The 15,074-nt window shown below is 45.8% G+C and overlaps 4 protein-coding genes across 7 annotated transcripts; all 4 read left to right on the top strand.

Moving 5' to 3' along the window:
* The first annotated feature begins 464 nt into the window (after positions 1–464).
* Positions 465–5,042, top strand: LOC122864540 (gastrula zinc finger protein XlCGF57.1-like). Of its 4 annotated transcripts, none has more exons than XM_044172086.1 (2): positions 465–1,085; positions 2,337–5,042. In XM_044172086.1, the coding sequence occupies exons 1-2, from the start codon at positions 941–943 to the stop codon at positions 3,887–3,889; spliced, it is 1,698 nt and encodes a 565-aa protein (XP_044028021.1). In that variant the 5' UTR covers positions 465–940; the 3' UTR covers positions 3,890–5,042. The 4 variants fall into 4 exon arrangements, with proteins under 4 accessions (XP_044028021.1, XP_044028020.1, XP_044028023.1 ...); XM_044172085.1 differs by having other exon boundaries at positions 467–1,085; positions 2,325–5,042; XM_044172088.1 differs by lacking the exon at positions 465–1,085 and adding an exon at positions 1,092–1,591 and having other exon boundaries at positions 2,325–5,042.
* A 747-nt stretch (positions 5,043–5,789) lies between these two features.
* LOC122864704 (zinc finger protein 771-like) lies at positions 5,790–8,576 on the top strand. Its single transcript, XM_044172317.1, has 3 exons — positions 5,790–6,471; positions 7,827–8,460; positions 8,567–8,576. Exons 1-3 carry the CDS (start codon positions 6,279–6,281, stop codon positions 8,574–8,576), a joined length of 837 nt encoding a protein of 278 aa, XP_044028252.1. The 5' UTR covers positions 5,790–6,278.
* On the top strand, positions 8,438–12,351 carry LOC122864550 (gastrula zinc finger protein XlCGF57.1-like). Its single transcript, XM_044172104.1, has one exon. It carries the CDS (start codon positions 8,576–8,578, stop codon positions 10,082–10,084), a length of 1,509 nt encoding a protein of 502 aa, XP_044028039.1. The 5' UTR covers positions 8,438–8,575; the 3' UTR covers positions 10,085–12,351.
* LOC122864701 (zinc finger and SCAN domain-containing protein 2-like) lies at positions 11,764–13,527 on the top strand. The gene is made up of 3 exons (XM_044172314.1): positions 11,764–11,908; positions 12,462–12,569; positions 12,904–13,527. The coding sequence occupies exons 1-3, from the start codon at positions 11,764–11,766 to the stop codon at positions 13,476–13,478; spliced, it is 828 nt and encodes a 275-aa protein (XP_044028249.1). The 3' UTR covers positions 13,479–13,527.
* Positions 13,528–15,074: the final 1,547 nt, after the last annotated feature.

Raw genomic sequence — 15,074 nt, 5'->3', positions numbered from 1 at the left:
GCAGAGTCTGGATCTGTGGTTGTGGGCCACCTGCTGCCCCGTGTTCCTGCAGAGTCTGGATCTGGTTGTGGGCCACCTGCTGCCCCTGTGTTCCTGCAGAGTCTGGATTGGGCCACCTGCTGCCCCCGTGTTCCTGCAGAGTCTGGATCTGTGGTTGTGGGCCACCTGCTGCCCCCGTGTTCCTGCAGAGTCTGGATCTGTGGTTGTGGGCCACCTGCTGCCCCCGTGTTCCTGCAGAGTCTGGATCTGTGGTTGTGGGCCACCTGCTGCCCCGTGTTCCTGCTCGACAACTGCTGCTACAGTTGTTGTTATTGGCTTTGTTACTAATACTGACATTACTTTTCCTATAGCTGTCATTCCTATTATTACTAATTTAATAATATTAACACTACAATTACTATTCTACTTATTTAAAATAATAATAATAATAATTCTACGTGGTCTTTGCATTGTGCCTCCCTGAGATAACTTCTGTTATGATTTGGCGCTAAATAAATAAAATTGAATTGAATTGAATGTTGTTCTAACTCGGCTGAGACTTTGTGGTCGAGCCAGCTATTAAAGTCTTAGACTAACATCCAGACGGTCTGTGTCAGTGTGGACATTTGGAAACAGTCCAACATGTTATGTTCTCATGCAACAAATCCAGAAGTGAAAGGCAACAGTTATTCAGGGAGCTGTCAGATCCGGATCTTTCAAGTCTGTTTTTGCATCTGAAATCAATTTCCAACCTACAGAAAGACATTGTCCTGACAACACTTGTCTGTGGAGGGCAGCATTAGGCTTTTCAGTGTACAGCCTGCCGGAAATTCATTAGAAGAAGAAGAAGAAGAAGAAGAAGAAGAAGAAGAAGAAATTATTAAGCCATTATTTTTATTGTTATTAAGGTTCAGCATTACAGAAACGCGTCGGTATTCAGTCGCTGAGCTGCGAGAGGAAGATGTCGAGACTCCAGAGTCTGAAGGTGTTTGTCAGCCAGCGGCTAACTGCGGCTGTCGAGGAGATATTCGGACATTTTGAGAGAACAATCACCGAGTATGAGGAGGAGCTGGACCGCCGCCATCGAATAAAGCTGCGAAGAGCAGGTGTGTTTGCTCTCTTTCTTTCTCCTGCTGGAAACAGGTTTGCTGCTAATGTTAGCGGGGGCCCCGTGCTAAGCTAACGTTAGCTAAACCGCCCGTTAGCCGCAGCTAGCTCGTGCTAAAGAGCAGCAGCTTCACGGGAGACGGCAGGCCGACTTCAAACGACCTGAACCCGGCTGCCGTTCACACGGAGCTCCGGACAAACCGGACGCCAGCGCGGTGTCCTGGAGGCTTTAGCTCCGTTAGCTAAGCTAAGCTAAGCTCACATACGGGTGTTTGGGGGACTAATCCGCCATGTTGTTGGAGGTGCAAGCGGGTCATCTGCGTTGGGACTTATTTATTAGCAGCCATGTGACCCTTCAGGACAAAACACAGTCAGATTGATCAATAGTTTCCGGACAGTTGAGTATCTAACACATTACAACGCAGTACACGCTCATCCTCAGCGCTGAGTCATCGATATATCAGCCACCCAAAGCATGAGCCAATAATGACGTATGGACGTTTCTGTAAGTGCCAGCCAGGTGAGGGCAGGTAAACCAGGAGCGTCTCAGTCAGCTGGTGGCCCTTCGTTCATCCAGACCTCACCAGGGGCCGGGGCTGCCAGCGTCATATACTGGACACGTTCTTTATAATGTTTGATTCTTTAAACCTGGTTCTGAAGTGCGTCTGAAGAGTGATGCGACGGCTAATATTAGGGGGAAAACGTGACTTTGAATGTTTGAACCGAACAAAGTGAATCTCGACCTCCACCTTGTTTCCTGTTTCTCGCCTCCGCTGTCTCTCACTTTGAGGAGGAGATTTTTAATTAGTCTGCTTTAGTTAAATCCAGGCTGGTGGTCAGTCTCACCATAAACGTGTAATGCTGACAGAACGACAGCTGAGCCCCTCAAGTCCAGATCACATCACACATCAGCGATGAATACAGAGCAGGATATTATCTACGTTACTTGTCTGAAAATACTGTTGCAGTTTGGTTTTCTGGTGCGTAACGAAGCTTCAGTTTGTCAAGTCTTGTTGTTTTTAAATCCTTTATCAACTGTGAAACTTTGAATCTGTCAATGGTTATTTTCCAGAGCATCAAAACTATTCATATCCCTGCTCAGTCTGTGAGATAATGTGTCATTATTATAAGGTGTCAGGTCCCTGATTGTGTTTTTCATTTATCTCATTGATATAAAATGTTATCAAGCTTGAACTAAACATAAAATCAGTTTTCCTCAATGTGTTTCTGTCTTTCAGTGTGTCCTGCAGGCGTCCAGCAGCTGTCGCTGAGTAGAGAAGAGGTTCCCCCTGAGCTGCAGGACTGGAGCCCCAGTCTGGACCAGGACCCAGAGCCCCCACACATTAAAGAGGAGCAGGAGGAGCTCTGGACCAGTCAGGAGGGAGAGCAGCTCCGAGGGCTGGAGGAGGCCGATATCACCAAGTTCCCATTCACTCCTGTCCCTGTGAAGAGTGAAGAAGATGAAGAGAAACCTCAGTCCTCACAGCTTCATCAAAGCCAAACTGAACAGATGGAAACAGGAGCTGATGGAGAGGACTGTGGAGGACCAGGACCAGCCAGGAACTCTGATCCAGATACACATTTACAACCTGAGACTGATGACAAGACATCAGACTCTTCTGAGCTAAAGACTGAAGTCGGTGTTGATGAATGTACAGAGACCAGAGACCCTCAGTCAGGTTTAAATAATGAAGTTTCTGTAAGTGGAATGGGATGCAATAATTGCAAATCATTTAGATGTTCTGAGTGTGGGAAAATATATGGCTCCTTGGGATATCTGAAGTTACACATGAGGTCTCATACAGGAGAAAGACCTTACAGGTGCTCAGTTTGTAGGAAAAGCTTTTCATGGAGCGGACGTTTACAGAAACACTTGAAAATCCACACAGGGGAGAAACCTTTCAGCTGCTCGGTGTGCGGCAAAGGTTTTATAGAAAGTGGAAATCTGAAGGTGCACATGAGAATCCACACAGGAGAGAAACCATTTAGTTGTTCAGTTTGTGGTAAAAGATATGCACAAAGGGGAAATTTGAAACAACACATGTCCGTCCACAGAGGAGAGAAACCATTCAGCTGCAGCGTTTGTGACAACAGATTCACTTGGCTTAATCAGCTCAAAACCCACCAGTGTGTCGGTCGTCGGTCCTCACAGCTTCATCAAAACCAAACTGAGGAGAACAGAGAGGCAGAGCCTCCAGCCAGCAGCTCAGCTGGACAGATGGAAACAGGAGCTGATGGAGAGGACTGTGGAGGACCAGGACCAGCCAGGAACTCAGATCCATATAAACATTTAGGACCACTTAGTGATGACGAGACTGAAGACTCTTCTGAGACTGAAGACTCTTCTGAGACTGAAGACAGCGATGATGGTTGGAAGGAGACCCGAGAACCTCAGTCAGGTTTAAACTCTTTGAACAATGATGAAGTTCCTGCAAGTCGTAAGGGACGTAATATTTGCACGAAACCATTCAGCTGCTCTGAATGTGGGAAAAGATTTGGCTCCAGGGGAATTCTGAAGAGACACCTGAGGTCTCACACAGGAGAAAGACCTTACAGGTGCTCAGTTTGTAGGAAATGTTTTTCACGGAATGGATGTTTGCAGAAACACATGAAAATCCACACAGGGGAGAAGCCTTTCAGCTGCTCGGTGTGTGGCAAAGGTTTTATAGAAAGTGGAAATCTGAAGGTGCACATGAGAATCCACACAGGAGAGAAACCATTTAGTTGTTCAGTTTGCGGTAAAAGATATAGACAAAAGGGAAGTCTGACAACACACCTGGAAGTCCACCGAGGGGAGAAATGATTCAAGTGTTTGTTTAAACATTTCAGACACCAGCACCACCACTCCCTCTTTGTAGAAACAAAATCCTAGAGTTCATGGTTCCTTGGATGAGTACGCATCTTCCTCTGCAGCCATTTAACCAAGCGGAAGCTCCGGGTCTGAAAAGTGAAGCCAGTGCGCAGTGCCTTAAGCTGCGATCAGACAGAGCGCGCTTTTTGCAGTGAGAGGCGTCTTTTTGCAGTTGTATTCTCTAGGCAGTAAACGTTTTGCGTTTCAGACGCTCTGAACGCCGCCTCGCGAGCGCTCTTACCAACCGTAGTTACCATGATTTCAACAGAAAACAGCAGCCTGGATGCAAATTAGTGCGGTACTTGAGATTTTGTTTTTTGTTTTCATTCATTTAAACTGTACTAATAGTTAATTGGTAGCATACAGTTCATGGTTTGTGTTAAGCTAACGTTAGCTCACTTTCATCATCAATGTAATGTTTAGTTACAAAGTAACAAGTCTCACACCTACACCTGTCAGATTTTTAGGCTGTTGGATAAACAGTAGGACGCTCTGAGGAGTCAGCTGTTCTTTTTTTTCCAGTAAGTATATTTTGTTTTAAGCCTGTTTTTCGCTAGCCAAAATTAGCATCCCAATTGATATCAGTTAACATGAATTACGAATGCACCTTGCTAACCTAACTAGCGCTAGCTGATAGCTTAGCGTTTGCTATGCTCCCCAGCTCCACCCCCTCGTCCAAATATGGTCACATCCCTGTTTACAAAAAAACAAGATGGCGACGGCCAAAATGTTAAATTTGAGGCTTGAAAACGGTCCACAAACCAATCAGAATCAGAAATACTTTATGGGTGACGTCACGGGGACTTCGTCCGCTTCGTTTATACAGTCTATGTCCTTAACACAAGAAACTTGTCTTTGTAACTGTCTTCTCCAAATATGATACATGACCAGCCTGGTCAAGCCTGACAAAAGTTAATGATCTCGAGATGATCCTGTTGTCTCTTCTTTACTAACGTGCTGATTCCACAATAGAAATGAATGTGGAAAGTTTTTATACAGTAAGACATTTCAAAGCAAATTAAACAGATACGTTTTCACTTGTGTGATGTTTGTTTTCAGTATTTGTGATTTTTAAATAAATTCCTATTTTTTTTTTTTAAATTAATTTCAGACTAAAGTGTTGGAACAATTGAATTTCAGAACTATTTCTAACAAACAACAAATGCAAAATAATCCTCGACAGACTTCGACATAAGACAGACAAAAGACTCACGTGACGCTTCATCAGGAGGCGTGTCAGAGTCACATGACGCTTCGTCAGGAGGCGTGTCAGAGTCACATGACGCTTCGTCAGGAGGCGTGTCAGAGTCACATGACGCTTCATCAGGAGGCGTGTCTGTGTCTCCTGATGGACGTCAGTCCGGTCTTCTCTCTGTCAGCTCTGTGTTTGGTCTCCAGCAGCTGCTGAGGGAAACATCTGGCTCTTTAGCAGCTAGATGCTCCGCTATGTTCAGCAGCTGCTCTCTGACTGCGTCTGTCTGCTGTCTGCTGCCGAGCAGGAAGAGTTCAGCGGCTTTATCAGAATCAGAAATACTTTATTGATCCCCGAGGGGAAACTCTTTCGTTACAGCAGCTCGCTGTCACGTCAGTGCACACAGGAAGAGAAGCACTGAGCAAAAATATAATACAGGTCAGAAAATAAATTAAGGACCAAGTGGATATAAGTATAAAATAAAATAAAGTAAAATCAGTGTAAAGTACAAAGTGGGTTTACCGGTTGATGATAATAATACAGTATAAAGTAATAGTGCATGAACTGCCGAGTCAAGTGCAGCTTATTTATAATGAGACGGAGGATATTGCACAGCAGTAATAGAGGTATGAATAAATATCAATATCAATAAACAGGGAACAGACTGAACCAGACAGCAAAATCAAAACTAGGAGCCAAAAGAGGCTAAAATCCCCGCAGAGCTGCAGAGAAGGTGACAATTCTCTGTGGAGTCACAACTATGAGCGCTTCAGATAACTTCGGGCTTTTATTTTTAAATCCAGAAAAAGTACACGCACCGGAAATGACTGTCCTTAATCTGGCGAACTTGGAACAAGATGGCGTCTAGTCGCTCGAGTCCCGTTGTTGTGTTGAGGAAGAGCCTCTGTGTGTCCGGATAAACCCGTCTGAACGGACTCTGTGCTGAAGGTTTCACCTCTGACTCATCTCCCGGTAGCCTACAGAGCTACGGGAGTTAGCTTAGCATGCTAGCTGCCGCCAGAGCGCCGGGGACGGGAGTTAGCTTAGCATGCTAGCTGCAGCAGCGCCGGTCAGAGCGGCTGTTTGACGGAGAGCAAACAGCGTTTCTGACGGAGTTTGTGGAGGAAAAGTTGGCGTCATTGTGTGAAAATGTGTAAAGTCCAGATGCTGAGAGCGCTGGTGAAGCAGCGACTAACTGCGGCTGCTGAGGAGATATTTGGGCTGTTTGAAAGGACGATAGCAGAGTACGAGGAGGAGCTTCGTCGTTCAAAAGAGGAGAACGAGCGACAGCGGGAGCTGCTGGCCGCTGTTTTCCAGCCTCAGCTTCGGCTGCACAGAGCAGGTCTGTATGGAAAGCCGAGTAGCTCGTTATTCGTCGCCTTTTGCCTGCAGACATGAGCTTCTCTAAAATATTAAATGTTTTCTCATGCATTTTTGTTTTTCTGTATCTGCATCATCATGGATCTGCGTTAAATCAGGCTGTTGACGTATGATTTATGCGTGAGGGTGATTCATCGCTTATTAACTCTAATAAAGATACCGACTGTTCTTGTCATCACCGTTGAAGTGTGGCGGTGCAATATCACCTCTGTGGTCGCTTCAGTTTTTAGGTAAGTATTCGCAGTTACCTGTGTCACCCAGGGTTTGTTACTGGAGGAAACCCTGTACCTGTCTGGTACGCCCAGCAGGGCTCCAGGGTGCTACCTCCTCTGCCGGTCCCTGTGCCGGGACAGACTGAATGTGAAAAGTGAGCAAACCTATGGAAAGCCGATTAATCCATCACAGTATATATATTTATATTCACACCTTCTGAATTCAAGTTTCTCTCTTTGATCAAACTAAGACCAGCGTAAACTCGTCGTAAAACACACTTCATTCAAACTCGAGAGAAACCAAAGAAAACTCACCAAAACCGTCTTGGTTCGTCTTTCCACTGTTCCAACTAGCACCAGCTCTGGTTCGGTGGAAATAAATCCGTAATTCACAGAGTTCGATGTGAAAAATATTCTGTCTCTCCACGCTGTCGCTGCCTCTCTGATGCCCGTAAACCACCTCGGTGTTCCCTGTCGTCACACTGGCCTCCGTCTGTCCCGGTCCGGCCGTGTTCACTGGGAGGCTGCCCGGCTCCGGTGCCCGTCAGCATTCCCCCACACAACTCCAACCTGAGCAGGTGTAATCAGACACGATAACTGAAGACACCTGTGTGGATGTGCGGGGGCCTTTAATGTATTACAATGCATCATATTTCATAAGTTGTTCGCATGTTTTGTGCAGCAAATGGAGTAAAAAACACTTTAGTATAAGGTAGCATAAGTACAGTATTTGAGTAAATGTACTTAGTTATTTTCCACCGCTGCCGGCATGACCAAGAGTTTTCCCAAAGATGAGAACGTGCAGGTTGATGGAAAATAATCACAGTTTGATGTTGACATAAAAGATCTAATTGCATATAAACGCTACAAAAACAATCTGTTCTGAGGTCTGTTTGGTTAAAATCAGCAGCTACGATAGAAACGCCATCCGGTTGTTGTTTTGTCGTGTGTGCTGATGACCTCGTTACCGCTGGTGTATTGTATTTATGTATTTGTGTCTGTTGGGATTCAGCAGTGAACAGGGAGCGTTAGAGGGAAGGATGGCTAAATACTGTACGTACAGGTGAACAGTAGCATTTCTCTGTCACGTCTCTGTGTCCTGCAGACGTCCAGCAGCTGTCGCTGAGGAAAGAAGAGGTTCCCCCTGAGCAGCAGGACTGGAGCCCCAGTCTGGACCAGGACCCAGAGCCCCCACACATTAAAGAGGAGCAGGAGGAGCTCTGGACCAGTCAGCAGGGAGAGCAGCTTCGAGGGCTGGAGGAGGCCGATATCACCAAGTTCCCATTCACTCCTGTCCCTGTGAAGAGTGAAGAAGATGAAGAGAAACCTCAGTCCTCACAGCTTCATCAAAGCCAAACTGAACAGATGGAAACAGGAGCTGATGGAGAGGACTGTGGAGGACCAGGACCAGCCAGGAACTCTGATCCAGATACACATTTACAACCTGAGACTGATGAGACTGAAGACAGTGATGACTGGGAGGAGACCAGAGACCCTCAGTCAGGTTTAAACTCTCTGAAAAATAATAACGTACCAGCGAGTGGAATGAAATGTAATAAAGGCGGGAAATCGTTCAGCTGCTCTGACTGTGGCAGAAGATTTAGTCAAAAGGGAAATCTGAAACAACACATGGCACGTCACACAGGGGAGAAAAGATTCCGTTGCAGTGTTTGTGACAAAAGATTCACTTGGGATATGCAGCTCAGAAGACACAAGTGTGTCGGTCGTCAGGCCTCACAGTTAAACTCTCAGAAAAATAATGAAATCCCTGTAAGTGATGAGAGATACAATACCGGCAAAAAATCATTTAGCTGCTCCGATTGTGGGAAAAGATTTTGTTACAAGGGAAAACTGATGAAACACATGAGGACTCATACAGGAGAGAAACCTTACAGTTGCTCAGTTTGTGGTAAAACTTTCACTCAAAGTGTACATGTGAAAATACACATGAGGACTCACACAGGAGAGAAGCCTTTTAGTTGCTCAGTTTGTGGCAATGGATTTTCACAAAAGGGACATTTGGTAGGACACATGGCGGTCCACACGGGGGAGAAACAGTTCAGCTGCAGCGTTTGTGACAAAGGATTCACTTGGCTTCATCAATTCAAAAGACACAAGTGTGTCGGTCGTCGGGCCTCACAGCTTCATCAAAACCAAACTGAGGAGAACAGAGAGGCAGAGCCTCCAGCCAGCAGCTCAGCTGGACAGATGGAAACAGGAGCTGATGGAGAGGACTGTGGAGGACCAGGACCAGCCAGGAACTCAGATCCAGATACACATTTACAACCTGACACTGATGACTCTTCTAAACCTGAGACTGAAGACGGTGGCGATGACTGGACCGAGCGCAGCAAAAGCCAGTCAGGTTTAAACTCTGTGAAACATAATGACATCGCTGTCAAATCAAATACCTGCTCTGAGTGTGGGAAAACATTTTGCTCCAAGTCCAGTCTGAATGTGCACAAGAAACGTCACACGGGAGAGAAACCATTTAGCTGCTCCGTTTGCAGAAAACGATTTTTGGAAAGGGCGCAATTAATTAGTCACATGACAACTCACACAGGAGAAAAGCCGTTAAGCTGTTCAGTTTGTGGGCAGCGTTTTAGGTTTAGAAAACAATTTCTGAAACACAAGAAAATCCACGCACGGAAGAAACCAGTCCACTGTGCTGGTACTGACACAAAAGTAACCGACAGTAATGGTAACACTGACAAAGGATCAGAGCCACTCAAGAACATGACTTTAGCATCTTCTGAACCTGATGCGGAAGTCAGTGACGATGGTTGGAAAAAGACCAGGGAACCTCATCCAGGTTTTATCTCTCTGAAAAATAACGTCACTGTAAGTGATGAAGGATGTTATACTGGCCCGAAACCAGATATCTGCTCTGAGTGTGGTAAAATATTTCATGTGAGAGGCAGTCTGAAGAGACACATGAGAATTCACACGGGAGAGAAACCGTTCAGTTGCTCAGTTTGTGGTAGCAGATTCAACCAGAAGTCGTATTTGCAGCTACACATGAGGATTCACACGGGAGAGAAACCATTCAGTTGCTCAGTTTGCGATAAAAGATTTGCAGACAAAAGATGGTTGGGTCACCACACGGCGATCCACACAAAGGAGAAACGATTCAGGTGCAGCGCTTGTGATGAAAGATTCACTTGGCTTTATCAGCTCAAAAATCACCAGTCTGTTTGTGACCCCATACAGTTCCACCAAAACCAAACCGCCAAGACATTTAGCTGCACCGAGTGTGGTAGAAAGTTCCGCTACAGGTACTGCATGACGAAACACATGAGAACTCATACAGAAGAGAAATTACAGGTGACAAATGGTACTGGCAAAACCCCAAAGTGTATTTAATTAGCGGACACTTGTCAAGCCTGTCCTAAGTACTTCCTTATTAACAATAATGGCACACTCATCGTCCACTATCAGCGACCTGTTTGGTGATATAGTTCGACTGTCAGACATATTTTGCAGGTTGCCGGGTGGTCTAGTACAAAGTGAAAGCTAGTATAGAAGAAAAATAGTTTGTTTTATTTTATCTTGATGTCGTCTGTGTGTGTCCTGATTAAGTGCCTGCCTTTCTGTATGGCAGAAATGTCTGTGTTAAGACAAACTATTTACATTGGTTAATAGACCCCTGTGTAGTGAGCTGTCGTGTGCCCAGCCGAGTGGGGAGTCACATGTTAACTTACCTGAAAACTCAACTCGTGCCAGAATCTCAGCCACTCCCCTTTTCGTCTTTTGTCATCACAATAGCAACTTAAGTAAGACTAAGGTGTAAAAAGCCAAGAACACAACTCACTTATATTTCGCCTTTTGTTCGCCTCAGACAAACGCGTGTAAAATCCCTGCTGTTAGGATGCAGAAAGGTGCAGATACCACTTGTGTGTGTGTGCTTCCCTCCATGCTGCGTGAAGTGCTCGTCATAACCATCACAATCGTGTGTTTTTACCATCTGAACCTTAAATAAAGATTATTTTCTTCCATTTGGAGCCTGAGTGACGTTTTCATTGCAAACCCTGGACTGCTGGACCAACATCTGCACCAATTTTAAAGGGTAAGGGAGCCTGTTGTAAACGTATGATCGCTGCCTTCAGTGTAACGGCCTGCAGCCTGGCCTTTCAACGCACGCCACGAACACGATCCACATTTCGAGCAGCTCCTGTACAGTGAGTTCTTGCAGCTTGTTTGATGAAAACTGCTGAGACTGAACCAGACAGAAAATGTGCTGAAAAACCAAACTAGGAGCTAAAAGAGGATTAAAAAATCTCCGCAGAGCTGCAGAGAAGCTGCAATTCTGCGTGGAGTCACAACTATGAGCGACACTTTCGCATTACTCAGCATTTGATTCCATATTGAATATTTAATAAACAACAATTACAGTGAAGCAGTCATTGGAAAGGAAATTCTTAATTCTCAGGCTCCCGCCAACAATATGTATAAAAAGAAAGTCACGCAAGTAAAAGAGAATCTAAGACATAAAATAGTGCAGAAGTTAAATATGAAAATATTATATATATAGTGAGGTAGGCTGGTGTACAGTAATAATGCCACACCAGGCGCTGATCCAGCCAGTCGGATACTCTGCAGAGCATCCTGGAGTCCACGTTGCGCCCCCTCGGCACGCGGAGGAAGAAGAGTCTTTGTGATGGTGTTGGTGTGGTGAGTCCAGGTCAGGTCCTCAACGATGTGAACCCCGAGGAACCTGAAGCTGCGGACTCTCTCCACTGTGGTCCTGTTGATGGAGATGGGGGCGTGTCCTCCTCCCTGTCGCTTCCTGTAGTCCGCAATCAGCTCCTTTGTTCTGCTGACGTTGAAATGGAGGTTGTTGTCCTGGCACCAAGACATCAGGACCCGGACTTCTGTAGGCCGTCTCATCGTCGCCGGTGATCAAGCTGATGTCGTGTTGTCAGCAAACTTAATGATGGTGTTGGAGCTGTGGGCGGCCACACAGTCGAGCGTGAACAGGGGGCACAGGAGAGGGCTGAGCACGCAGCCCTGAGGGGCGCCGGTGTTGAGAAACTGGGTGGAGGATGTGGTTCTGCCTGTCAGGAAGTTCAGGATCCAATCACAGAGGGCGGTTTGGTCTGTATGCAACACCCAAAGTGGGTCCAGTGAGTCAGGGAGGAGGTGATGAAGGTTTTGACTATCCGCTCGAAGCACTTCACGATGGCGGAGGTGAGACGGCTACTGGGCGGTAGTCCTTCAGGCAGAGGGTTTTAGTCTTTCTGGGGACAGGGACAATGGTGGTCTCCTTGAAACGTGGGGACTACAGACTGGAGCAGTCAGAGGTTGAAAATGTCTGAAGACATCTGCCAGTTGAGAGCGCAGCCAGGGACGCCATCAGGTCCAGGTGCCTTGCGTGGATTAGTCCTTTTGAAGGATCTGCACACATCTGCCCTGAACATTGCAAGTGGTACCTCCTCAGCCGGGAAGGTGTTGAGGTCAACGGCAGCAGCGCCGGTCAGAGCGGCTATTTGACGGAGAGCAAACAGCGTTTCTGACGGAGTTTGTGGAGGAAAAGTTGGCGTCATTGTGTGAAAATGTGTAAAGTCCAGATGCTGAGAGCGCTGGTGAAGCAGCGACTAACTGCGGCTGCTGAGGAGATATTTGGGCTGTTTGAAAGGACGATAGCAGAGTACGAGGAGGAGCTTCGTCGTTCAAAAGAGGAGAACGAGCGACAGCGGAGCTGCTGGCCGCTGTTTTCCAGCCTCAGCTTCCGGCTGCACAGAGCAGGTCTGTCCGCTTCACTTCTTCTCTCGCTGCTCTCGCGCTGTTTATACTGACGTCACACCCGCCGCCAGCGCAGCGGGAGGGCGGCCGTATTCTCAGCTTTACGGTAACTTAACGGCGCTGAAACGGTTAAATGTTTCCGTTTGTGACTTTATTTCGCTTCTTTTCTCGCATTCAACAAACAGCTGTTACCGTAAACAGACTCTCACGCTGTTTACTGACGTCATTGTGACGTCTTCAGCCTCGTTTTAACCTCAGCGGAAACATGGTGTATACTACATCCGGATTTCAAAATAAAAGTAACCCGGTTTCATTTGTGTTGAGTGCTTCAGGTTAAATTAATGAATCTATTAAAGTGAGTTAAAGGAAACTGGTCCCAATACGGTTCCACCCCCAGTTAGCATGAAATCAGTTTTTCTCAATGTGTTTCTGTCTTTCAGTGTGTCCTGCAGACGTCCAGCAGCTGTCGCTGAGGAAAGAAGAGGTTCCCCCTGAGCAGCAGGAGTGGAGCCCCAGTCTGGACCAGGACCCAGAGCCCCCACACATTAAAGAGGAGCAGGAGGAGCTCTGGACCAGTCAGGAGGGAGAGCAGCTTCAAGGGCTGGAGGAGGCCGATATCACCAAGTTCCCATTCGCTCCTGTCCCTGTGAAGAGTGAAGAAGATGAAGAGAAACCTCAGTCCTCACAGCTTCATCAAAGCCAAACTGAACAGATGGAAACAGGAGCTGATGGAGAGGACTGTGGAGGACCAGGACCAGCCAGGAACTCGGATCCAGATACACATTTACAACCTGAGACTGAAAACGGTGATGACGGTTGGAAGGAGACGAGATACCCTCCGTCAGGTTTAAACTCTTTGAACAATAATAACGTACCAGCAAGTGAAAAGAGTTGTAATAAAGGCGGGAAATCGCTCAGCTGCTCTGAGTGTGGCAGAAGATTTGGCCGCAAGACAAATCTGAAGAGACACATGAGGATTCACACAGGAGAGAAACCGTTCAGCTGCTCCGTCTGACAGCGGGAGCTGCTGGCCGCTGTTTTCCAGCCTCAGCTTCGGCTGCACGGAGCAGGTCTGTCCGCTTCACTTCTTCTTCTCTCGCTGTTTACTGACTGTTTGTGACGTCTCCGGCCTCGTTTTAAACTCAGCAGAAACGTGGCGTATGCAGTTTTTTTCTTTTGTATTATAAAGTCTAATAATATATATTATAATAAGAGCACGTAGTGGATAAAGCTCATCATTCTGAGGTTTTGTGAAAGAGGCAAAATGGAAGAAAATGGCTTTTTAAAGAGTTTGTCACCTGCAGTTTTTTTTTGAAGGACACGTCAGACACGTTTACGTCGTACAAACCTTTACTGGTATTTACAGTTATCAAAGGGCAAACTCCTTTTTTTAAATCTTGCAATAAAAACACACGAACTAAGAGTTTATTTGGACTCTGGACGACTTAACAGTGAACAATTAATGGTACTCGGTTTAACCACAGTCACTTTTTTTTTTTTTTTTTTTTTTTACAAACTGATCGTTGGTCTTTTCTGACCTTCGACCCTGTTTTTAGTCACGACCCCTGCAACTATAGCGGTCAGGTTTAATGTGGATTTCAACTTCTACATTCTAGTTTTAAAGGGCCATTAAATGTGTTTAATTCAAACTCATTTAATGTATTATTTTAAATATTCACATTAAACATGTTAACACTACAGTCTTATGAATGTGGAGTCGCAGGTTTCAGCGTGTCCTCACTAAACCCTAAACACGGGTTTGTTTTCATTCATACCATTTTGTAAGTTCCTGAAAGTTTTTATTTCTGTGTTCAAAACCAACTCGTATGTCTGAGTTTTAACATCGTTTTGTAGTAGTTCTTGTGTACAGTGATCACAGTATTGTTTGGACGCAGTGAGTAATTAGCAGTAGACAGATCACTGAATCAGATGCTGTTAATTTATATTATTTACAAATAAAAGTCTAAATTATACAAATGCTGCTGTTTGTGCTTGTGTTTGCAAATTGCATACACATCCTCGTACTACGTACTGTGTCGATGCACATAACTTAAGAGTGTGTCCACGTTAAACACTGTCACGTGTCGTTAAACACTTCCTGCAAGAGTCTCATCTCAGTGACACTGAGCACACCGAGCGAAACCAAATGGGCTTCAGACTCGTACATTCGTCAGGACGCCCGAGGGGAGTGGCCCGACCGCACCGACGCGTCAGAACCTCGGTGAGGTTTAACGTGTTAAAGGTTCCTCCAGACCAATATGTGAGGTCACGACGACAAAAAGCCACGGGATTCGTCTGGTGGGAATTCAGATTCCAAAGGTATCAGTAAGAAGATAAGTTATAGAAATGGATCCATCTAGTCGGGATTACGCTCGCTCCTCCTCGCCCCATGCACTTACTTTTTCCTTTTCAACAGAGGCCTTCATACACATGTCGCTGTTTCTCAAAAGTAAATCAAGATCTACGCTTTGGAGATCCGCAGACCAAAGAAAAGTTAAAGAACAAAATAAAAACGTACTTAGATCCGAATGACTCCGTCTGTGCTTTGGGATGCACTTAAAGTTTTCATCAGCGGGAAAATAATATCGATCACGTCTCACGATAAGAGACT

The sequence above is a fragment of the Siniperca chuatsi genome, linkage group LG17, assembly GCF_020085105.1.
Source record: "Siniperca chuatsi isolate FFG_IHB_CAS linkage group LG17, ASM2008510v1, whole genome shotgun sequence".
In the NCBI taxonomy this organism is placed as follows: domain Eukaryota; kingdom Metazoa; phylum Chordata; class Actinopteri; order Centrarchiformes; family Sinipercidae; genus Siniperca; species Siniperca chuatsi.
The sequence above is the reverse complement of the archived record's forward strand: the minus strand, read 5'-3'. Positions and strand labels throughout refer to the sequence as shown.

Coding starts and splice junctions, on each gene's coding strand:
- LOC122864540 (XM_044172085.1), top strand. CDS start 941: ATGTCGAGACTCCAGAGTCTGAAGGTGTTTGTCAGCCAGCGGCTAACT. Junction 1,086..2,324: donor AATAAAGCTGCGAAGAGCAG/GTGTGTTTGCTC, acceptor TCTGTCTTTCAG/TGTGTCCTGCAGGCGTCCAG.
- LOC122864704 (XM_044172317.1), top strand. CDS start 6,279: ATGTGTAAAGTCCAGATGCTGAGAGCGCTGGTGAAGCAGCGACTAACT. Junction 6,472..7,826: donor GCTTCGGCTGCACAGAGCAG/GTCTGTATGGAA, acceptor TGTGTCCTGCAG/ACGTCCAGCAGCTGTCGCTG.
- LOC122864550 (XM_044172104.1), top strand. CDS start 8,576: ATGAAACACATGAGGACTCATACAGGAGAGAAACCTTACAGTTGCTCA.
- LOC122864701 (XM_044172314.1), top strand. CDS start 11,764: ATGTGGTTCTGCCTGTCAGGAAGTTCAGGATCCAATCACAGAGGGCGG. Junction 11,909..12,461: donor AGCACTTCACGATGGCGGAG/GTGAGACGGCTA, acceptor CCGGCTGCACAG/AGCAGGTCTGTCCGCTTCAC. Junction 12,570..12,903: donor GCCGTATTCTCAGCTTTACG/GTAACTTAACGG, acceptor TCTGTCTTTCAG/TGTGTCCTGCAGACGTCCAG.